Source organism: Hesperophylax consimilis, chromosome 1, assembly GCF_061612785.1.
Source record: "Hesperophylax consimilis isolate HC1 chromosome 1, BYU_Hcon_1.0, whole genome shotgun sequence".
Classification (NCBI taxonomy): Eukaryota; Metazoa; Arthropoda; class Insecta; order Trichoptera; family Limnephilidae; genus Hesperophylax; species Hesperophylax consimilis.
Genome location: NC_142836.1, coordinates 8,433,048 through 8,457,769, shown reverse-complemented (window position 1 = coordinate 8,457,769; position 24,722 = coordinate 8,433,048). Strand labels below are relative to the sequence as shown.

The 24,722-nt window shown below is 37.7% G+C and overlaps 1 protein-coding gene across 4 annotated transcripts in view; it reads right to left on the bottom strand.

Annotated features, from left to right (window-relative positions):
* Positions 1–1,340: 1,340 nt before the first annotated feature.
* Positions 1,341–24,722, bottom strand: part of f (espin protein forked) — a 234,985-nt gene continuing 211,603 nt past the window's right edge. For 3 of the 4 annotated variants that reach the window (XM_089643898.1, XM_089644005.1, XM_089644062.1), the window contains exons 10-12: positions 11,660–12,267; positions 5,370–5,569; positions 1,341–3,815 (exon numbers count right to left, since the gene is read on the bottom strand). In XM_089643898.1, the coding sequence (XP_089500024.1) occupies positions 3,365–3,815; positions 5,370–5,569; positions 11,660–12,267 (1,259 nt within the window). In that variant the 3' untranslated portion in view covers positions 1,341–3,364. The remainder of the gene's footprint in view (positions 3,816–5,369; positions 5,570–11,659; positions 12,268–24,722) is intronic. The other variant, XM_089643953.1, reaches the window with a different exon arrangement.

Sequence of the window (24,722 nt, the reverse complement as noted above, 5' to 3'; positions counted from 1 at the left end):
ATTTTTATTGGCAACTATCTTTATGTATGATCGCAAGATTCAACCCGAACTAAATGCAATCCTAGACAGCGTCTTATAGATAAACCTATCTTATTGTTTTTATTTTTAATGTGCGACATCTATTGACTTTTTCTGCAAGTCTAGAAATGAATTATTATTTTTCGGAATAACTTATTGAGTAAAACCTCGCTGGTAACTTATTGAGTAAAAAAAATTTGCTTGTGCACCGCGGGATTTGAACCTCCAACCTCTGGCTTCGTAACCACTAAACCACGGAAGCGATCAAATGGTATAATGGTGATTTGTAGTTTTCTGTGAATGCATCTGGAAACTGACTTGAGTGCCACTGAATATCGCATTCAGAGGGCATTTCAGATTTGTGATAATCGTATTTGAAAGACAATTAATGTATGTGGAAAAATCTTTTTTTTATGTATGCAGAATATGAAGGTGAATTGATGGTGTCAAATCATAGACATATGAATATTAGTAGACCTGCCCTAAGTGATTAAAAGCGTATTATCCCCACTCCCCATACCGGTTCCATTGGAGCCGGCTGTGCTCGCGTATGGCCTCAAGTGAAATTTGAAAACGTGACGTCATCATTCTTGTGCGAACTATGGTCGAGGCATCATCGGTTCATTTTACGAAATAACACGGCAAAATGTTGACTTGTACTATGAAAACTTGTAAAAATAGATGTGAAAAAGAGAATAAACCCAATTGTCGTATTACATTCCATATATAAGCATTATTTTACTTTATTTTAAGCATATTCACATCGTATAATATGAATCAGTTGTTACTATCACATCGAGAAACGTCTGGACGCTAAACACAAAGCTGGTTGGTTGCTGGGAAGTAAATTATGAACACTTATAAAAGTGTCTTAACTAAATACTTAAACGAAATATTCGACTCTGAAAATTGAACCGAATTTTTTTGCCGAATTTGGACTTCGCAAATTTGTTCATAACGCGGCGAGTAATTTGCACTCCCATGTAAAAATGTCTATTCATTCAAAAGCAGATTTTACTTTTAAGAAGTAAATGGTGATATTATAATGCGAGATGCCTATTTACTGTCAGATTGATTTATTGACGAATCACAGTCAGCTTCACTCCCTTCGTTCTTCAACAGTTGATTTTACCCCTCGCCATTATCTTCTCGTCTATTAATTCCTATGTCTGTGTGTCAAATGGAAATTCAGGATAATATAGGATTGTTGGTTAAAATAAATAAATGTTAATAAATATGTACTATGCAACAGGTCTTATAAAACTTCATATTTATTTTATCAAACATTGCATAAATGCTATACATAATAATATAATGGTACATCCATCAAAAATATATTATTCATAATAATATTATGACATTCATTCACTAGCAAAAATATGATGATTACTTAGCAAAGCATTGCCACAATCATTACTACGCTCTTCAGACTTCATCAGTTTTGAATATTAAAAAATAATGTTACTCTAAACCCTGGACTTGATGAACTATATTCCCTTAAATTGATGAAAATATTTATATGCATTGTCGTTGCTTATTCAACTGTATTCCGATATGCCTGACAACTACAGGTTGATGTTTAATTTTTTAGTGAAACTGTTATTTTTTACAACAGCTCTATTAAAAAATGTACAAAATATTTCAACAAAAATCACAAATATTTACAATCATTTTTTTCAAAGTCTGATGATATTCCTCATGAACATGTCACAAATTTAGCTTCTTCCCTTGTGCAAACATTCAGTACGATTAACTAATTGTGAATATTTGAGTATAATAATGGGAAAAGTTATATATTATGTAATATCGGTCATTCGTCATCATTGCTCAGTAAAGCTAACTATAAACTTTATCATAATGTTAAACTTACATCTAGTATTGCATCAAACATTGGTTAATATTCTTATATTTAACGACTTTTATAGTAGGTAATTCCTTACAGAAAAGGAAATGTTTATGTCCACATTTTCATTATTCCTTTGGATTAAAACTAAATTATTTTTAAGTATTCAAATTTAAAGCATTAAATTAAATGTAGGTAGATAGGTATTAGTATTGGATGTATGCAAAAAGATTATACAAGGATTAACCTAGACAGTAAAAAAGATATTATTTCGCAAAGAGGTACACAGAAAAAATAATAAAATTAAATATAAATTATGTATGTAACTTTTATATTTTTATTCAATACTCTTATTCAATGATTTTGGATTTTTATTCCACTATCATAAAACAAAATTCGACATTAAAATATAAAAATTCCATCTTATTTTTTTTTATGTTCAAAAGAAAAAGAACTTATTTACATAGTGTGAATAATTAGCATAATTTAAAAAATCATAATTTTATTAAATAGGTAGGAAAAAAAATTTAAAAGCACCTCTAGTTTAATAAAAAAATTATATCATTTTCCACTCTTGCCATCCTAATGTCCATCCCAGGGCTTGCCCTCAGTCAAAAGGCGACGGACGCTGCATTAGGTGTCACTAAGCGCCTTAGCAAGTCAGCGCACGGAGCGGCGGGCACAGGGCCAGCCCTGGTCCAACCGAAACATTTCTTTTTAAAATACCTCTAATATTTTGAAAGCATTTCGGATTTTTTAATATTTCGGGATAGTCACTTGATAATTTGAACACCATTTCAAGTCCCACTAATTGCTCAAACTTGAGCAAAAAGTGGTTACTTCCCGAGCTTCTAACGCATTAAGCTTGTAATAACTAAAAATCTTTTAGATTAGAAATACTTAATTACAATGAAAATCTAAAATCATTCCATACCTCTCTGCAATGGGTTGGTACATAATGTATTTGGAATATCGCAATTTGCTTTTAAAATACATAGATATAATAGCAATATAAAATTTTTTATTTACAAAACATTGTTTCATAGTATGAAATAAAATATAAACCATATTGTGTTTAGTGTAAAATTCTACCACTACTTATTAAATAAAAAAGATATAAAATGTTTCTTGGCAGATATTCTACGTCGGTATTATAATCAAAATGCATTATATTATCAAATGCTCATGGTTTCAATCAAACTAACTATGTGCTACACTCTACACTGCTCAATTACTGTATTTACATGTCCAACAGAATCTATTATGTATTTAAATATTCTCGTTTTGTTCTCAAATTAAGTTTTACTCAACTTCTTTATCATATGTATCAGAGTTTTTACTACGCATTTCTAAATAAACAAAGTTCTATGTTTTTAGGCAGGTATCACAAAATAGGGTTTACTTTATATATTTTCATATCTAATTTTAAAAACTTCGCTCCGCGTTCTATACATATTTGGCGATTAATACATCGTTAAAAGGAATATCTAGGAAACTATAGAACTAATCTAACAGGTTTAATTTGCTGTTTGTCTTTCGTAACTGTGCTCTCCATGGTATGATTTGAATATCATCATCGGAATCATCATTTTTCTTACCATTAGATTTTCCATTCATTCCGCCATTCATTCCTCCGTTCATTCCGACGCCATTTGTTTTTGCTTCTCCGTTACTCTTGGAATCCCCGTTGACTTTGAAGTCTCCGTTCACCTTAAAGTCTCCATTAGTTTTGGCATCTCCATTATTTTTAGCATGTCCATTGTGGTAATCTTGATTTTCCTTGTCGCCAAAGTAATGTTCGTTTCTATCTTCCACGTCCACAGCCAGGTTGATATTGTCAATGGAAACGGCTCGCTGATGAGGAGAGTAGGGGGAATGATTCCTCCAACAATTATCGGTGTCGTGGAATCCGTTACGCGGTTCATCCACTACTCGAGGTGTATAAATTGTGGATCTGTAAACATATTAACATTAAAATGAATAGGTTATATATTTGAGTATTTCAGGAAACCAGCATTTTGGTTTTTATCTGCAAACAACAATTTTAAACTGTCATACCCATTCATTATCATCAGTATTTATTTTGTAAGGCCATTGGTTGTTATAAGTGCTCCCGTAGCGGTTCCCTTTTTGTGTCCTGTTTTTTATATGTGTTCATTTGAATGAAGAGAAACCATGACCAGATAACAGATGTAATCGCAATTGCAGCAATGGTAAAAGCAGATTAGTAAGCTAAATTGATTTCCTGTGTGCAAAGCTATCCAAAGATCTGAATACACCTCCAGATGTGCAGCACAAAGAATACTGACTCACTCGAAATAACAACCGATATTCACTTGCTTTAGTTTACCTGACTGGCACTGCTAACTCCTAGAAAAGATGTCACAACATAAGATGGAGTTATTCAAGGATTATGAAGCGAGACTGGCAAATAGTCAAATCAGATCAGAAGTTTGAACACTGCAGAATTTTTATTTGAGATAATTTCTCAATATATATAAACATATTAGATGTTATTTCATAGGACACAAGTACAATACAAATTTTAAGTACATTTCTTTTTGCTCCTATTCTTTCTTCAAGGGGCTATAAAAATTACTATGGATTTGTGACCCATATGATGATAACTAATATTGACACATTCGATTATTATTTTATCCATCTACTTTTACATGTCGAAAGATTGTCACTTCTAGGTGAGGATTGTCTGCAGAAAGCGCTGATGGACTTCCACTTCTCATTCAAGGGGTAAAGACAACAGTTATGGGTCGTAAATAATAAATTATCCAACTCACTTGATCTTGCTGTCCTCCCTGTTCTGCTTGGTTATCAAATTCCTCCCGTTTGATGACTAACTACATCTTCTAGGTCTAGATGGCTTGCGGGCCTCCTTTTTATTATTACATGAACAATCACATCAGATATGTGGCGTGGGTAAATGAAAAATAGAAAATAAGCTGACTCACATGAACCTGTCCTCTCCTTTTTACTTGGTGGCCTTCTCCATGCCAGGATTGCCTGCAAGAAGCGTCGATGACCTCCACTTTTCATTCACAAATGAAAGGGGAAATGATTGGATCACACAAGAACCAACATTTACTCACTTGATATTTTGAGTCCGGCTCCTCCCTCTTGATGAGTAACTGTCTCTTCCAGGTTGGGGTTGTCTTTGGAAAGCGTCAATTGGCCCAGCTTGTCTTATTCCAGGAGAAATGACAACAGATATGTAGCCCAAATAATAACAACTAATGTTGACTCACTTGATCTTGCCCGCCTCCTTCTCCTTGATTGCCTGCAGGAAATGCTGATTGGTCTAGATTGTCTTATTCCGGAAGAAATTACAACAAATGTTCACTCACTTTATTGATGCATGGTTGTCCGCTTCCTCCTTCGTGGTGAGCAACTGCATCTTCCATGTAGAGATGGCCTGCAGGTCTTATTCCAGCAAAAATGACAACTGATGAATATGTCACTCGGATGATAAATACTAGTGTATTAGCTGACTCACTTGATCTTGTTATCCGCTTCCTCCTTCTTGGCGAGCAGCTGCCTCTTCCAGGCGGGGATGGCTTGCAGGCGGCGCTGCTCGGCCTCACGGGCCAGCCTCTCCTCCAGGTCCTTGCGCGCGCGCTCGGCCGCCTTCTTGGCCAGCATCTGGCGCTTCCAGGCCGGGATGACATTGCCCGTGGGGTCGCGATCTGGGATCTGCTTGGTGCGGTAAGGGGGGTTTATATGTTTAATACAGTTCATTAATGCATTCACCATAGCAGTAGGATTCTAAGTAGGTAGGACACGGTATTACCTAAAGTAAAATGGATAAAATTTACTTTCTACAAAGTTTCTTTTTCACACAAAGATGGCTTGTAGAGTACTCAAGTAACTTGTAATATTTACTTTTGCTTTGATTTTTTTTAATGTCCATAATTTCGGGCTTTGTATTGTAATTATGACAAAAACTGCGTGGTGGCGGGGGGTTTCTCCATGGAGGAGGGGCGAGGTAGGGTAAAATTTCTGCGCGGAGGCGGGGGGTTTCTCCCTGGAGGAAGGGCGAGGTAGGGTAACATTTCTTAGGTTTTGGGACATCTACTCACCGCAATTTATTATTGCTAAATGAGATAGGAATTTGTATTTTCCAGGAATGTAATCTACGACTCCTATTGTATTTTTTTCAACAGAATACTGAAGCCAATGGGGGGAGGGGTTGTAACCCCTGACCCCCCCCTTTATATACACCCCGAGAGGCGCCTAGTTGTTGGCAATTTTCTTAGTAGCTTTCAACAATAATTGTAGGAAGGTAAATACCTTACTTTAAAAACGTTTAGTTAAATTTAAAAAAATATTACCATTTAAAGTGGCCCAATTAATTAATGGGTATTAATTATAATTAATACCCATTAATTAATTCCGATAATTTACTAGGAAATCAATTGGGACGTAGGTAATAAAAATAAAATCAGTTTGTTTTTCTTTATAAGTACCTGTAATATAAATATATTGTCTGTAATTGGCCTCAGATAATACCTTTAGAAGGTGAAACAAACACAGCAGAACTTGAACTTTTTTTTTGAAAACTCGACAAACTTTTTTTTGAACTCGAGCGATTTTTGGCATACTTATGGGAAGTTTGAAAAAACGTCCTAAGTGATCGCTTGCCTAATAGAGAACCTAAAAATATGGGAAAGATGGCGAAATCTAGGTGGATTCATTGGCTTTAGATCGCAGTAAGCAGTTCATATGTTTCCATATTAATATTTTATGAATGATATCAATTAAATAATTTGGTAAATGTATATAAATGTACAACCAAGAAAAACTTAAAATGTCGATGGTGTTCTACAAATTATACTTGATAACAATAAATAACTTCAATATTTATTAAAATCATACATTGTACAAGGTAGATGTGCACGTACAGGTGCAGGTAATACCTGTAGGTAGGTATGTACCGATGCTTATCTGTATTAGACAGATAGAAACTAGGTAGGAACATAATATTATATTATTATTGATAGAGAAACAGTTTAGGTACCAATATATCAGAGAACCATTTACGCCTCCTTTTTGCGATCACGTGCATGATTACGTAGGATAAATTGCACTTGAAACCTGCATTAAAGCTATGGTGTATTCTTAACGCACACGATAAACGGAATATCCTAACATTTTTTTAAATAATATACGCCATATAAAACGTTACTCACGCGAGATGAATGTGGATCATCGTGTCCCTACGTTCATTTGGTTAGTTGGTGAATGTGAATACAGTTTGACCGAGTTGTAGTCGATTGAGCTCAGGTAATTGATATCTGATCACTACTACAAACGCCTTCAATAATTTAGTTTGTTGCAGGATAAATTGCTGGCATGTATGATAAGTACTAGGCAGCTCTTGCGAGAGTTAGCCCGTCATCCCATCGGTCGGTAGGTAATGAAAGGATAAAGAATTGGCGTAAATCGTAACACATGGGTATTAAAGTCCTACAGTGGCTACGCTTCAAAGTAGCAAACTTTACTTTTCTGCGCAGGGTCTTGCAGCACTCGGTTTATTTCGATTCCTTACCAGACCGTGAGGCAGTGGGCTTAGTAGACGGGCCGGTAAAAACCCGGTAAAAACCTCAAGAGCGCTGTATTAGGTGTTAGGTATTAACAGCGCATTGGTTCGCGCCTCGGCGCCTTGGCAAGTCGGCGCCTGGAGCAGACTGCTCCGATTGCGCTAGAATAGGGCAGGCCCTGACTGTCAGACCATTAGACCATATTGGTGCTATGAACATTGATACTGAGTAGATAAAACACAAAACTATTACCGAAAATAATAATTACTTGAGCTGAAAACTTTGACAAGTTCAGGCATATTGAGATTTATGAAGATTTCTCAAGATTTTTAATTTCTGAACAATTTACATGCACCTACCTATTTTTTTGTTTTATTTTTTTAGAAAGATTTCCGACAATTATGAAAAATCTTATAAGCGGAAAATGTTGCTTGCGCAATGTTGGGGGCTTAACTAGCAGACGAATTGAACTGACGACGCCTGGGTTGGAACCCGACATTAAAATTTTCATTGCAGATATTGGCAAAACTATAACTTCCAAAAGAAATCACTCTAAAGTCACCTGATGAAAAGCAACGGTTTTCTATTCATAACTTGTAGGTAGGTAATGATAGACATAGACACCACATAGAAAATGGTAGGTGACAGGCGACGCCTCCTTCCGTCAATGTAGGTCTACCTAAGTCTACCTAATGTCAATCTTGTTCAACTATAATTATTATTTACAGTAACTTCACGGTGTGTCCGACCATTAAAGGGGTTTGGTTTGAGTAACTAAGCATAAGTGGACTTCACAAGTTCTGCCCGCAGACACGTTTGCAATGAAGATATTATTAGACGTGGTGATAAGACTTGGTGTTATTTTGGCGGACTCATTGGTATTTTATCCTGAAAAACCTACAAATCAGCCATACTCGTTTTTCTCCGTGTACATATTACAAAGTGGATGAGTTTGTGTATTTAGGAAGTATGTTTACGAGAGATGGGAAGGCTGACAGAGATAATGAAAGAAAGGTAAATGCAGGTAACTCCATTAATGGAGGACGGAACGCAGTTGGCGCTAACAAAAAATTGTCCAAAAAAGCGAAGCTAGCAGTCCACAATGGAGTGCTGGTACCTACCCTTATGTACGGAAGTGAGGCATGGAACTGGCAGATAAAGGATGAAAGTAGACTGAATGCTTTAGAAATGTGATCCTTGAGGCGTATGTGTAGTAAAACCATTTATGATCTTGTGAGAAATGTGGAGATCCGCAAAGAGTGCAAGGCTGATGTAAGTTTAATGAGTAAGATCAAGAAAGGGACGCTTAGATGGTTTGGGCATGTAGAGCGAATGAGCGAAGAAAGGAGTGTAAGGAGAATATACGATGCAAATGTGAATGGTAGCAGAAGTCGGGGACGCCCGAGGAAGACATGGCACGACCAAGTGAATCAGATACTTGAGTCGGGCCATGTCAAGATTCAGAATAATAGAAGAGTATGTATAAGATGATGTATGAATGTGAATGAGGCAAGGAGTGTGTGCCAAGGCAGAGTTGTTTAGCGGTCCATCCTCTCTGCCTACCCCTACGCGGAAACGGTGTGATGGTTAGTTATTTAGATAATATTACAAGTAGTAGACCTCGCGTCCAAAAACGTATGTTTCTATTTCCCTTATTTAATAAATCAACGAAAATTTCGTCTGAAATCAAAATGATTGTAAGTAGATAGGTACTTACTTTAATACCTACCTATTTAATTTTAATATATTTATTTTATTTCCACTGAGGAATTATACGATTTGTCCAAAAAAAGTCAATGACAATTGTTTTTCAAACTTTCTTCATGCAGATAAGAAAAACCAAATAAACACGACGATTTCTCATTAAAAAAAAACTTTACTGAGCGGTAAATAATCACTACACAACTATACATTACCAATATAATATTGTATAGTTCATTATAGCAATAACGTTATTAATACGCATCTAATCAAATTAAAATAATGATTGTTGTTTCATGTTTTATTCGAGTTGATTTTGCCAATCGAAAATAATAATTGCGAATGATTTAAGATTCTGCTTGCGCCAAGATAGATTAAACTTATCTGAATACGATCAACCAAAATTTCCCGTTGCTTTTTAAAATAATATGCAATTCGTTAAAATAATTATTATTTAGCGATGGACTTATTTTCTCTTTGATTAAAAGTGAAAGAACGTTACTTATACACTTAATCATTTTTTCTCTTTCCTTGAATCATTCGCATATATAAAGCAATTGAATTGTCGAATTGTCTTTTCAGGAGATTATATACATATTTAATACACAAATAGTTATTTTTTAATATTAATGTTTGATTCAAATGCTCAAAATGTCGACTACTTTTCGAGTTTTGCGAGCACAAACATATAAATGCTGAATTTTTATATATTAAAATTTTTCAAAAGCTTGTGTAGGAATAATTAATATATCGTGGGTTCAATATAGTCGGGAGAATTGTACTCAAGTTAACTTCTAACAAATATGTTTGTGTTGTTGCAATGTCTTTTCGCAATAAAATGTAAATGTTTTCCCATTTAGAGAGAGTGCATCTGAAATTGGTTTGACCACTTTACTGGCCGCAGGAAGTAGCCGTCATAAATTTTCAGTTGATTGATCTCGCGAAGATGGCCGCCATTATGTATGTCGAGTTGCACGCATCGCTAAAGTGAAGATTGCCATAAATTTGGTTTTCCATTCTCGGCATTTAATACCTGCTACACTGTAAAATCTGTACATTCATCCCAGCCAACAATATCTAAAGTGGAATGAATAATAATAATTTAACGCAAGAAGCGCGAAAGAATATCGTAGCGTAGCATTATTTCAGTTCACAATAAACAGCTTTCGCTTATTCCATCCGGTATTATTTGTACATGTTCGATATTCTAGATCAATCTTTATAATCCATTTACGTACGCGGAAAAAACAACAATAATTTCAATGATTTTTAAACATTGTTCGGAGAACTCGAGCGTGTGTTCCACTTGATTTGAGTAAAATTGTTATAATTTCTTCCGTGATTGGAGTTACTCAATGGTTAACAAATAATACTGCTTTTCTGATCAGAATAAGGGGATGCACTAAGTCATGTAATATTTTAAATTGAGCCGCTATCAATAACAACCCTTACGTATATGGCGATAAGGTTTAAATTTCCGCTTAACACCATCCGCCTGTTTTGATTTATGCAAGAAAAAAACATGGCCAAAAAAGTGCCTTTTATTTTATTTTGTGGATGTTAAGTCATAAATATATTTTTTTTTTGATCATTTTATAAATAACTTAATTTGCCACATTATACAATAAAATCATAACCGAAAATGGGTTCGTAAGTAGGAGATTTTGAACTTTAAATCAGTTTTCATAGGCCTTATACATTATTTTTTTCTGGGCTTATAAAAAGACTAAATCTAAAATATACTCAATTATTTCATAGGCCAAGATGTATTCTACTCGCAGTATTTAATTAAAGCATCTGAAACATTTCTAGGCGACCAAATTTTCAAACCAAAAACACATGATTTTGCATTACTACGTATGGCATCGCCTTAATAATAAGATAACTAGTATTTCTTTGACTCGCGTCCAAAAAATGGTTCTAATTGTCTTTTTTCAATAAATCAAAACCAAAAATTTCCTCTGAAATCATAAGATTTGTAGGTAGATTCTAAATACCTACCTACTAAATTTAAAACAATATATATTATGTAAAATTTAAAAAAAATTAAATAAGGAATTGTACAATTTGTTCGGATAAACGTCTCTATCTCCCATTTCCCGACATCCGAGCGAGCTGAAACTCGGCAAATAGACTCGAGAATGGTTTATTTATGATAGACTCGTTTTCGATGACAATTCATTCTATATTCTATCAACTTTTGGTGGCAATCACTCATACACTGGCGGACATATACGCATTTCTCTGAAATTGGATGACATTACAGACGTTAATATACTAATTGGGATTTGGCTCACTTGTTAGCATTGTTAAGTCCCTGGGGAGGAAGGTTCAATCGTCTACTACTACTACTACTACTACTACTACTACTACTACTACTACTACTACTACTACTACTACTACTACTATTACTACTATGGCTACTAGCCGGTCCAAGAGGTGACGCAACTGGGTCGAAAAAATAAAAATAGATGTATTTTAGTAAAAACCTTTGTTTTTTACGGGATGATTTTTTTCATAAACAAAGAGATGTAAATCCACTCACCTTCTCCACGAAGTTATTAGCCGTGAACTGCTTGGTGAACTCCGAGTAAACCTCCTTATCGACCATGTTCTCCATCTTAGCGCGCTCCACCTTCATCTTCTTGATGCCCGTGATGTCCTTGGACATCTTCAGCTCGGCGATCAGGTCTATCTTCTGCGCCTGGAAGGGCTCCGTAGCCAGGCACTGCATGCTTACACTCCTCACGGGGGCTGACATGGTCTTGGAAGCCAGCATCTTGTCCGTTCTTCTCAGTCTGACGCTGTTGAGGTCGCGGATGCTGATTGCGGAGAGCGGCTGGTGTCGCTCCTCTGCCGGGGGGATGGGCGGTGGGGCGGGGGCGGCTGGCGGCGGGGGCGGCGGCGGAGGAGGCCCCTCGCTGGCGCAGCGCTCGGGCTGGGAGATGACCATGTAGTTGTCTTCCACGTCCGAGGAGTGCTTAGAGGAGGTGGCCGAGGAGCGCCGGTCTCCGATGGAGCGCAGGTACTCGGAGGGCTTGATGAGGCGGTTGGAGTCTCCGGACTGCGGGAAGCTGGGCACCACGAAGGGCAGCACCAGTTGCTTGTTCACGAGGTTGGGGGTGCCGGAGCGAGCGCGCTCTGTGTAGGTTTCTGCAACAAACAAACAAACCAAACTCAATATTTCTTCAAAAATTACATCGTGAACCTCTCTTTCTTGATAAAATGGAGGGGTTACAACGGAATGCGGAATGCCTTTAAAAATGTTTTACAGAATTGTGTTTACGAAATTCAAATGGGATGGAGGTATACGATGTCAGTCTCAGTGTACCTGAGACAGAGCGCTAGGCCATTGGTCTAAACCAAGGCTGCCCAACCCAGGCCCGCGGGCCACAATGTGGCCCGCGAACGAATTATAAGTGGCCCGCGTGAACCATTTTCAAAAAACCCGCCAATCCGCCAATTTGAAAAAGTGTCGCGGGCCCGCGGTAAAACAAACAATGCAGCTTGCGCGCGGTCACCAGTGTTGCCAACGAAGGTGATTTATCGCTATTTAGGCTCAGAACGAGAATCAGCGACGAAAAAATCTAACCTGTTGAACTTACTTTTGAAACAAAAATACACCGGTTTTTGATATAATATTTATTGCGTCCGAAATGGAATATTGTACCCCCCCCCCCCCATGGAATTCGAAAAATTGTTGTGGGGAATCACATATGATGTTTTTGGGTGGCGGAAATTTTTTCTCAGCGAAGTTCCGTAACAACCCCCCCCCCATGGATTTCAAATATTTTGTGGGGAGCACTCATTTTGAATTTTTTTTGTGGGGAATTATATATTATAGAAATTCTCTAACCCCCCCCCATCGAAATAGGAACCGTCAGGTATTCAGTGGCCCGCCAGTGATTCAAAATCGACAATTTCGCCCAACTGTTAAAAAGGTTGGGCAGCCTTGGTCTAAAAGGAACATTTGTTTCCATACAAGTTTGTATGGTAGGAACGTTTCTTCTTTATTCTATGCTTACAAACCATTCGTCGGACGAGTGTAATTGAGACAGAGCACTGGACCAATAGCCCAATAGGCTAAACATAACATTTGCTTCCACACAAATTTGTATGAAAGCACTTCTAGTTTTCTTCTTTAGTCTATGGTTACGAGCCATTCGAGTCGGACAATTATTATTCGAGTTTTCAAAGCGATATTACTATAACATACGCAATATTAACACCATAAGTGATAATATTCTGCGGAAGGAGATTACATTTTTGATAAATTTATTTTTTTTTTTTTATTTATTTATCTATATAAAGTTTTTTATAAGTGGTTTTTCGATGCCTGTCTCACTAGGGTAAACCTGTGTCGAGACAGACATAGAGTACATCGATATATATACATATAGTTAAGTGAATATCAATAAGGGTAAATACAAAATATAAAAATAATACAAAATAATTTCAATACAATCAAAAGAACGATTGGGTTAATCCTGTTAAGATTGTGTTCATTATTAGTATGTGGGAAAATATAAATAGATCATTTTAATTAAGTTTGAATTTGGTCGTGTGTAAATAGTACTTGTTGTCTATGTGCAATTTGGTTTACATATGCTTGCAATAGTGGGACGCCCTGTGATTGCAATCCATTTCTTTATTTCGTGTTTAAATTTTGTCATTGTTTCTAATTGTCTGATCGTAGTTGGTAGTGTATTGTATAGTTTGCAAGCTATGTTTTTAAAATGTCTTTGTCCGAATGAGGTTTTAGCAAAAGGAGTTTGAAGAAGTTCTTTGTTTTTGGCTCGGGTATTGTGAGTAGTTTGTGTTGGTTTGTATAGTGATTTATTGTTCTGGTGTAAGTTGACCAAGATGGATCTTGCATACAGCTGTTTTATGTCCATAACATTGATAGTATTGAAGATCGTATCAGTGCTGGTAGAAAGAGGAACCTTAAGGATGATTTTAATGATTAATTTTTGTGCTTTTATAATGGGGTCAAGGGCACTAGAAGAAGCATTACCCCAAGCTAGAATTCCGTATTCTATGTGTGATTGGCATAGTGAGTAATAGACTGATTTTAAAAGTTTAAGGTCAATAAAATTGCGTGTTTGTTTGAAAAAGTATATAGATTTGCGGATTTTATTCGTGGTGTTATGAATATGTTGTTTCCAATTAAGATTTGTGTCAAAAGTTATACCTAAATATTTAATATTGTTTACTTGTTCTAAGCATGGGCAGTCACAATTCCGGTTAAGAGATGAATTTTTGCATCTGTGTATTTTCAAAGTTAGACTTAGGTTTGACTTTGGGATATTTATGAGACTGAATAGTGTGTATTTTGTTTTAGGTATATTAAGAGTTAGTGAATTAGAGTCGAGCCAATGTTTTACCTTTTGAATTCCTTCTTCCGCTTTGGCGTATACGGTAGGCCAGTCTTTTGATTGAAATAGAAGGACTGTGTCATCGGCGAAACTGACAATAGTGGCATCGATATCTAGGTTACACAACTCATTTATATATATTAGGAAGAGCGTTGGACCTATAACACTGCCTTGTGGGACACCATAACTAATTGGCAAAAATTGACTTTTTGTTGTTCCGAGTTTAACGCATTGGGATCTGCCAGATAAGAAGCTGGAGAGAAGGTCTAGTTCTTTATTTCTAATACCCACATTGAACATTTTGCGTTCCAATTTGATATGTGAGATTGTATCAAACGCTTTACAGAGGTCGAGAAATACCGATAGACATTTCGAGCCCTTATCTAGTTGGCCAGAAATATGGTCAGTTACTGTGGCTATGGCATCGTTAGTGCTTTTATGTCTTCTGAAGCCAAATTGGCGAGGCGATAGAAGGTTGTTGGCTTCTAGGTATTCCATCAGACTATTATTCACGATCTTTTCAAATACTTTTGAAATGGAATTGAGTAACGTAATTGGACGGTAATTGCTGATGTCAAGTTTAGAACCTGTTTTAAAAATTGGGATAATAAGACCTTGTTTTAGAATAGTGGGAAAAAGGCCTTGGCGGAAACTAATATTAAGAAGATGAGTTATTGGTTGAATTATACCAGGGGCAATTTTTTTAAGTACAGTGTTTGGTATTTCATCTATGCCGGCAGATGAAGTGTTTTTGAGAGAGTTTATTGCTACAGAAACATCTTTCTCTGTAACCGTTTTAAGAACAAAACGTGTTGGGACTTCATCATTGGTAGAGGGGTCTCTAGTGTTAGGTGTATTGTTATCTGTTGTGATTTTTTTTGCTAATTCTGACCCTATATTTGCAAAATAATGGTTTACATGATTGACAATTGTGTTAGGGTTCGATGTAACGTGTACAGTGTTATCATTGATGTTGAGAGAGTTTAAGACGTCGGTAGCTTTGTGTGAATTGGTTGCTTCCTTGAGGATTCTCCATATTTTTTTAGGGTCATTGTTGCATTCGGAAATTTTCTTACTATAATATAAATGTTTGGCTTTCCTTATTACTTGTGTGCAAATATTTCTGTATCTTTTGTAGAAATTATGGAGTGTGATATCGTAAGGATTCGTGGCACAATTTTTATGTAAGGAGTTGCGTTTCCTAATGCAGTTAATGATTGTATGGTTTATCCATGGTTTAAGGGGTTTGATAGTTTTAGGAATGTTTTTGGTGGTGATTTTGGTGTTTTGGTTAAGGGTGTCTTGTAGGTAGTTAGAGAAATAATTCCAGGCATCCTCTGTGTTTGTTATATTATGTAGTATGTCCCAGGATTTGGATTTAATCATTTTGTTGAGATTGTCATAGTCAATTGTTTTCTTAGTTGTTGTAGTTGAAGCTTTATTGTGTACATTGTGTTTGGAACCCATTGTGAAGGAGGTGGCATAGTGATCTGTAATTGATGACGTATGAATTTCAGAGGTGTATAGATTGGATGATTTTACCATAATATGGTCGATGCAGGAAGAGGAGTATTGCGTACATCGAGTTGGTGAATTTATAGTGCTTACCATTCCATGAAACATTACTGTATTTAAATAGTCTTGACACTGAGGATGTTCGTTGTTTGTTAGAATGTTGATGTTTAGGTCTCCAATTAAAACTAAGTTCTTTATTTTGTTTAGCTCAGTAAGACAGTTATTTAAGTCAAACAAAAATGGAGATATATTTGGTTTAGAAGGAGAGCGGTAAAGTGCGATGATACATGTGTTGACGTTGTATGTTATTTGGAGACAGTTTGAATTTGTAATGGTAATTTCTTTGACGTTACACGCGTTATGAGTATTGTTTAGTGTGTATACTACTATACCGTCGTTTTGTCTGTAGTGATTTATGGTTTGGTGGTGAGTGTAATCAAGAATAATTTTGGGAGTATAAGAAGGTGTTAGCCAACATTCTGTCAGGATAATTATATCATATTTGATTTTAGTAAGTTCGAGTTGTATGAGAAATTGGTCAAAGTTTTTGTTTATTGATTTGTCAATTGCATTGACATATTATTACAACACTTATGTTCAGTCATATACTAGATACAGATACCACGTGTTATACAATATGTTTTGTATGGATAACGTGTTACTCGTATTATGATTTACCAGTTATGTATGAATATCAAAGATTCGGAAACCTTTCCGGTTACACAAGCATTATGGATGAAGTAACCATGTACTTGTGACCAGTTATATTATGTTTTAATTATTATTGGTTACTGTCGCTTCCACTAAAATAGTAGGTTATATGTAGTTTATATAATAATATTGTATGTGTTCGAAGTTAAATGAAATCTTGGCCAAAAAAGAAATTTGGTGCACGTTTAAATTTGTTATGCACGATCTAAAGTATTTCCGATGTTTAGTGTCCAATAAACCATTAATATTAAATGTTTCAAAATAAGCTGAAGGTGAATTGGTTATTCAATGACCACACTGAATGACCTTTCATTCGATCAACTGTAAAATATCTAATTTAGTATAGAATAAAAAAAAATTTTCATAGAATTTTTATTATATTATTTAAAACATATAATAATGGACTGCCCCATGCTTGTCTCTCTGGGAAATTCCTGCGTTGAGACAGACGTACGAGTTCCATGCAAAATATTATAACAGTTATTAACACGGAGAAAAATGAATATTGCTAATTTATATTAAATTTATTAAACGTTTAGAAAATTCGTAATGTGTCGGAACACGTGTTCATGCCTCTCCTTACCTCCATTTACCTTAATATATAATGAAGAAATACGAAAACATTAGGATTTTTATGAATATGTTATTTGACGTCGTGTTAATATATTTGTATTTTACTAATAAATTAACAGGAAACCAATTAATTTATTAGTTAAGGGCCTGCAATCCCGTATTTAAACGGATTAAGAGTAATTTGAAGAGATTCTTATTAAATTAGCAATACTAATTTTTTCCGTATACATGCTTTCTCTAAGTTACGGTTAACAGAAGATTTAAAAAAAAAATGAGAAGATGAAATAAATAAATGTAATTGAACTCTCATCAATAAAGTGGGATGCAAGTATTCATTAGCGCATGACTGAACAATTTCTATGAGGTCTGACAAGAGGAAGGGATGATTTTTAGGAAATCTAAATGTTGAACTATTCTAACGGAAGCGAATGTTTTTGAAATAATTATTTAAGCTGGCATTGAAAAGTGATTTGCTGTCCATGGTAACCAAATTATCCCGACGGAATCTCACTAAAAAATTACTGACTAACAATGATCGGAAACAGTAATTGGACCCGCCGGAACGTTTGGTCGCTATATTGGTAAAAAGATTGCCTATGATTTTTGACTCGCACTGACTAAAATCAAGCCATGATTTTTATCTTTAGATACTAGTATTTTTTTGCAGGCTTGTTTTAAAGGCAAAGCACTACTAGGCAATGCAATCTCAAGCGTTTTTGGTTTGAAAATTTGTTTGCATAGAAATATTTTAGATGTTTTAATTACGTACTGCGAATAGAACACATTTGGCCTTTAACTCTTGACAGGCCAAGATGCCAAACAAAAGTCTGTATCCAAGTGGGTATTCCGACGACCCCATGCATTTTTTTGCCTTATTGGCTTATGAACTATAGAAATCCCAATTATTCAGTCAATTATTAATGGTAACTTATGTATTTGCGCAGAAATACGTAAAATACCAAAATGATGTGTCAAGTATTTAAGCACATTATCTTACTCATTATCTTAGTCGCAATAATTTTTTTACGGTGTTGTGAATTAAACATTACAGAAAATTAATGTATCTATCATTTTTCATTGAAACTGTTATGTTTCATCTTTTTCTCGATGAGAATTTTGTACCTTCAAGTTTAAAATTATGAAATAGTTTATTTTTAATTCCATGCATTAAAAGACTTTTTTTCTTTTTTCATTGCTGTTTTGCATTAACAAGAGATTAATCAATAAAACTAGTCTCATAAAAATTCAGCAATTACCTTAGAATGAAAGATTTTAATTCAATCTGTTGTTTTACTACTAGCCCCGTAGTGAGGTTGTCAAGCGCGGCAACGTAACGTGTTACCTATCACCTCTGCCGTATTATGCACTCCTGGTATTCCATTATCTTATTGAAAATAGGGTTGCCATCTCTAAAATTTGGCAACCAGGACAAGAGGCGTGAAAACCCCGGATTTTAGAGCCCATAACCCGGACATGTCAACAGGTTTTTTTAAACACAGTCAGTGTAATAAAAACAATTTAAAATGTCATATATCAACTTTTTATTTATTTTCAGACCTTAAAATTAAATTGTGTCATCTTTTATCATCATTTTAAATGTACCCAACAAAACAAAATCTTATTACAGTTTGTTACACATTGTTTTCATAATCAGTTAGAATTTTTTTCATTCTTAGGCTAGCTTTAGACTTGTAAGCTTTTTCGTAAATTTACGACTTCTAGCCAATGGGCATATTGCATTTTGAAAATCCAATATGCCCATTGGCTAGAAGTCGTAAATTTACGAAAAAACTTACAAGTCTAAAGCTAGCCTTAAAATAAAACATAAATTATTAATATACTCTGTTATGAAAACTAAACCTTATTAAAGTATTAAACTTAACAAAATTCAATTAAAAGTTTACAAAAATTTTAAAAATACTGGGACCATTTTAGTATTCAGTCTTACAATTTTTGAGGTAACTCTTTAAACTGAATAATAATTATTATCTTTAAATTTGTATCAGCAGCCATTTACACAACAAAATACCTCTTAATATAATATGAACTAAATTCAGTCTTCTTAAATCTTAAGCAACAAAACTGACAATTTTTTCAAGTTTAGACTTACTGGAATGTAAGTTACATTATTAATTTTTTAAAACATAAAATATCCACAGTCCGTGTGCGGCGGGCGGCCCAAGACTTTAAAATTTTAAACCCGGACTACAAATGAAACCCCGCCCGGACGCTCCCCGGACGCCTTCTAAACTAGGACAAATCCGGGGAAACCCGGACGGATGGCAACCCTAATTGAAAATAAAGTTTTAACGATGTTATCAATTAAAGGTTACGGATAATCAATTTATCTACCATGTTTATAATATAAGGAGGATAGTAATTTTTGGGTACTACCTAATCCCCCACTTGGCTACCGGATAGTTAAAACAGTTCATCATTTCAACAGTTCAAGTCTTTTTGTAACGGACGTACTGCTCCAATATCAGCCGACGTCGCCCCATATTAAAATCTGCCATTTGCCTTAACTTTGCCTGTCTTTAAATTGAATAAACTGCCTGTAAATGTATGTAAAATTAACCTGTAAAACCCTAAATAATGTAGAAATTTGTAAAATTGCTATGTAAAATGTAAAATTGTTATGTAAATGTAAAATTGTTACAATAAACGAAACGTCGGAGCTTGGCTAGAGGTATACGGGCAGAGAAGTATTATTAGAGCTGGTAAAATCATATTTTAATTCGGGCACGATTGTTAGAACCATGCCAAAACGTAGTGGGAAGCCGTGCCGTGCGCCATGCGCCGTCATAGCGTCACAAATGACCGGTGGTACGCCGTCATTACGTCCCACGGGCACGGTTCTGAGGATCGTGCCCAAACAAAGAAAACCAAAACTACCGGCCGAGCGGCGGTAGACGGCCCGGGGGGGCGCCGCGATAGCGTCGCTACACGGCTCACGGATTCCAGGAATCAAAGAGAAAGTGGGTCCGTGTGAGCGTCCGCGCGCCCGCCGGTGGCCTATAAAACGTGCAACATGCCCTCAAAACGTGAGATAACCAGAAACCAACACCAGCTCAACACCTCTCTCTCTGCTCTGCCTTCTACCTCGCTCCGACTTCTGCTTCTACTCGCCTTCTTTCACTCTGACCCCCGCTTCACCCTGGACCACGGACTTGCCTACCCCTTCGGACCAGACCCGGAATCAGCATCAAGGACGCGAAAACAGCATTCGGACCAGCTACAACGGCATCAGAGACGGCCCCGTTCTACCCCTCCACGCCACTGAAGGAAGACATCTTACGCCTCCACAGATTGGGATCACCGGCCCTATCTACAGTCTTGTGTGTCACGATTACGTCTGATACATAAGTGGTCCTTCGACGCCGGATCTTTCTGTGGATAAGATGTCACCTTCACTGCGCTCTGGGAAGAACAGCGCTGACGGGGATTCATCGCAGGGAAGCGATGATCCCACACCGACCGGGGCGGCCACAGCCGCGCCCCCCGGACTCCGGCCAACCGCCCCCCTGGCCCCCTCTGATCCCCAAGCGGACCCACTGCCTGGTCCCTCCGGCGCATCACCACCACAGTCGCCCCCTGCCGCGGCCGACGTCTCGTCAAGAAGCGAGGCTTCCAGCGAGGACACGCTCCGGCAGGCGCAGCTCGAGCTAAGAGCTGAGAGGCGGCGCACCCAGAAGCTGCAGGACGACCACGCCCGACAGATGGCAGAACTTGTCGCCATGCTGAAGGGCCTCACGCGGACCGCTTCACCTGCAGCCTGGCAACCCGACGGAGCCTATCCCGGAAGCCAGCCATCTAGCGGCCCCGGGCAAGCTCAGAGCTACGCACCCGAGGCGCACACCACTGGCCCACGGGTGGGTCTGCCACAGACTACGGCCCCCTCTAGCGGCCCCAGTTACAGCCTTGCCTACACAGTGGGGGGAGAGCCCACTGTTTGGCAAGCTACAGAACCACGGGTGGAATACCTACCGACGCCGACGCCGGCGCCCCCGGGCGTACCTAATCAGAGCTACGCACCCGAGGCGCACACCACTGGCCCACGGGTGGGCCTGCCACAGACTGCGGCGCCCTCTAGCGGCCCCAGTCACAGCCTTGCCTACACAGTGGGGGGAGAACCCACTGTTCCGCAAGCTACAGCACCACGGGTGGGTCTTCCACAGACTGCGGCGCCCCCGAGCGGCCCCAGTTACAGCCTTACCTACACAGTGGGGGGAGAGCCCACTGTTTGGCAAGCTACAAAACCACGGGTGGAATACCTACCGACGCCGACGCCGGCGCCCCCGGGCGTACCTACTCAGAGCTACGCAGCGGAGGCGCAAACCACTGGCCTACGGGTGGGCCTGCTACAGACTGCAGCGCCCTCTAGCGGCTCCAGTCGCAGCCTTACCTACACAGTGGGGGGAGAGCCCACTGTTCCGCAAGCTACAGAACCACGAGCGAACTACCAACTTTTTCTGAACCCGATCCACTAGTGGAGGAACTAAGAAGCGGTTACGTCTTTAGGCGCGGTGATTACGAACAAATTAATACATGTCTCGACCAGGTAAACTGGCATGAGCTCCTTTCGATTGGTGATGTAAACACGGCATTAAAATTTTTTTATTCACAATTAAATAATCTTATAGACGCACACATTCCCAAAAAACTATATAGGAATTCTAAATACCCGCCATGGTATAATTCGGCCCTCATTAAATTGACATCAGAAAAATACAAATACTTTAAAAAGTTTAAGATATACAAAAACCCATCTGACTACGCCACTTTCTCTTTACTAAGATCACGCCACAAAAAACTTAATTGGGAATGCCACAATATTTACTTATTAAAAATCGAACGTGATATATCCTCCGACCAGTGGCGGCTCGTGACTTTTGGGTGTACTAGAGTGCTAATATTATAAAAAATGGCATTTCTGATGTTGTTATAGCTTAAAATGATTTTTTTTTTTTTTTTCGAAAATCGATTTTTTGTATGAAGATTTTCAGGAAATTTCAGTATAGCCGTGCGCCGCACGGAATTCCTGAAAATCTTCATACAAAAAACCAATTTTCGAAAAAAAAAAAAAAAATCGTTTTCAGCTACAACAACATCAATTAAGCCATTTTTTGTAATATTAGCACTCTAGTAACCCAAAAGTCACGAGCCGCCACTGCCTCCGACCCAAAAAAAGTTTGGAATTACATAAAATCCAACTCCAAATCCCACGGTGTTCCGAACACTATGACATTTAAAGACGAAAAAGCTGAAAATGGGTCTGCCATCTGTAACTTATTTTCTAAATATTTCATGTCTGTCTACAACAATAATGCTCGAAACATCCAGATCCTACCGGACAACCCCAAAGAGCTCTGTGTTGCTAGCATTAATAATATTGAAGTCGACCAGCATCATATACAGAAACACCTTGAAGATTTAGATCTCAAAAAAGGCGCAGGCCCAGATAAAATTCCCCCTTTCTTCATAAACAAATGTGCCCGCAGCCTATCTAAACCGCTATCCATAATTTTTAGTCGCTCCCTTAAAGAGGGAATAGTCCCAAACACTTGGAAAACGGCATTTGTAACTCCCATCTTCAAGAATGGCCAAAAATCTAACGTCGAAAATTATAGGCCAATTTCAAAGCTCTGCATCTTTAGTAAGGTTTTCGAAAAAATTGTGTATGACCAGATGTTTTCGGCCTTGAGATCGTCACTCAATAATAACCAACATGGATTTATGAGGGGGAAATCTACAACCACTAACTTAACGGCATTCACCGAATTCTTACAAGATAACATGGATCAGCGTATACAGGTAGATGCAATATATACAGATTATAGCAAAGCTTTTGATTTAGTTATTCATGATATCTTGCTGAGAAAACTTTTACAAATCGGTGTACACGGAGACCTCCTCAGATGGCTCTCGTCCTATATTGAAAACCGTAGCCAAGCAGTAGTTGTCGGTGGCTATAAATCGAACTGGGAAACCGTGCCGTCGGGAGTACCCCAGGGGTCATTATTGGGACCATTACTCTTTAATATATATATTAATGACATTGGGAAATGTTTTCACCACTCCAGAACTTTATTATACGCAGATGACATGAAAATATTCTCCCCTGTCACGTGTATCAATGAGTGTACCCGCGTGCAAGAAGATCTAAATCGCCTAAATATTTATTGTGCAGAACACAACCTGCAAATAAATGTAAAAAAATGTGGCACCATCAGCTTCACCCGAAATAAAAATCCCATTTCTTTTAATTACTCCCTTAACGGCACAATACTGAGCAAAATGACAGAGGCTAAGGATCTGGGAGTAGTGTTAGATTCAAAATTACTTTTTGAGCGCCATATCGAATCCATGGTTGCAAAAGCTTCCCAGGTACTTGGCTTTGTACTCAGAACTTGCAAAAATTTTAAAAAAGTAAATACCATGAAAATGCTGTACTTTGCGTATGTACGCAGTTCTCTGGAGTACGCCTCTCAAGTCTGGAATCCCAGGTATAAGTCACACATAGAAAGGATTGAGAAAGTGCAATATCGTTTTCTACGATACCTTGATTTTCGGGCCTATCGTCCTCATCTGAGTCACGAGGAGTCAGCAGCGTTTTTCAGGATTTCGTCACTGGAAAGTCGTAGAAACTCCGCAGACGTACTATTTTTACAAAAAATTGCCACCTCTGTGATAGATTGCCCGGAATTACTAGAAAGAATTCAATTAAGAGTACCCATCAGACAAACCAGACAAAATCACACATTAAACATCCCTCAATGTAACACTAACTCAAAACAAAATGCTTTTATTCACCGTGCTTCATACAATTTTAATACTTCACACAGTAAATTAGACTTATTTAACTCAGCACCCCACAATTTCAAACCTAAAATCAATAAATAATTATATTATCATTATTATGTTTTTATTAATACACATACGTACATGTTACACATTACACAGACTAGATCCATCCCATCCCCCTCCCTTCCGCCATCCCATCCCTATAGGCTAATTGTAACTTTTTTTCTAACATAAATATTATATATGTTCACTAAATAATTAAAATACCTTAGTGAAAACCTATTATTGGTTAAATAATTTAACACTTACTACATACACCATACCTTGTAATGATTATAACTGTTGGTTTTCCAAATAAAATAAAATAAAATAAAATTAAAACTGACGGCGGCGCCATCTAGCGGCTTCACCCACGGCTTCGGGTATGCAGCGGAGGCGCGAACCACTGCGCCGCGGCTGGATTACAGACCGACGCCAACGCCGGCGCCCCTGGGCGTACCTACTCAGAGCTACGCAGCGGAGGCGCAAACCACTGGCCTTCCGCAGACTGCGGCGCCCCCTTGCGGCCCCGGTCACAGCCTTACGTACACAGTGGGGGGAGAGCCCACTGTGCCACAAACTACAGCCCAG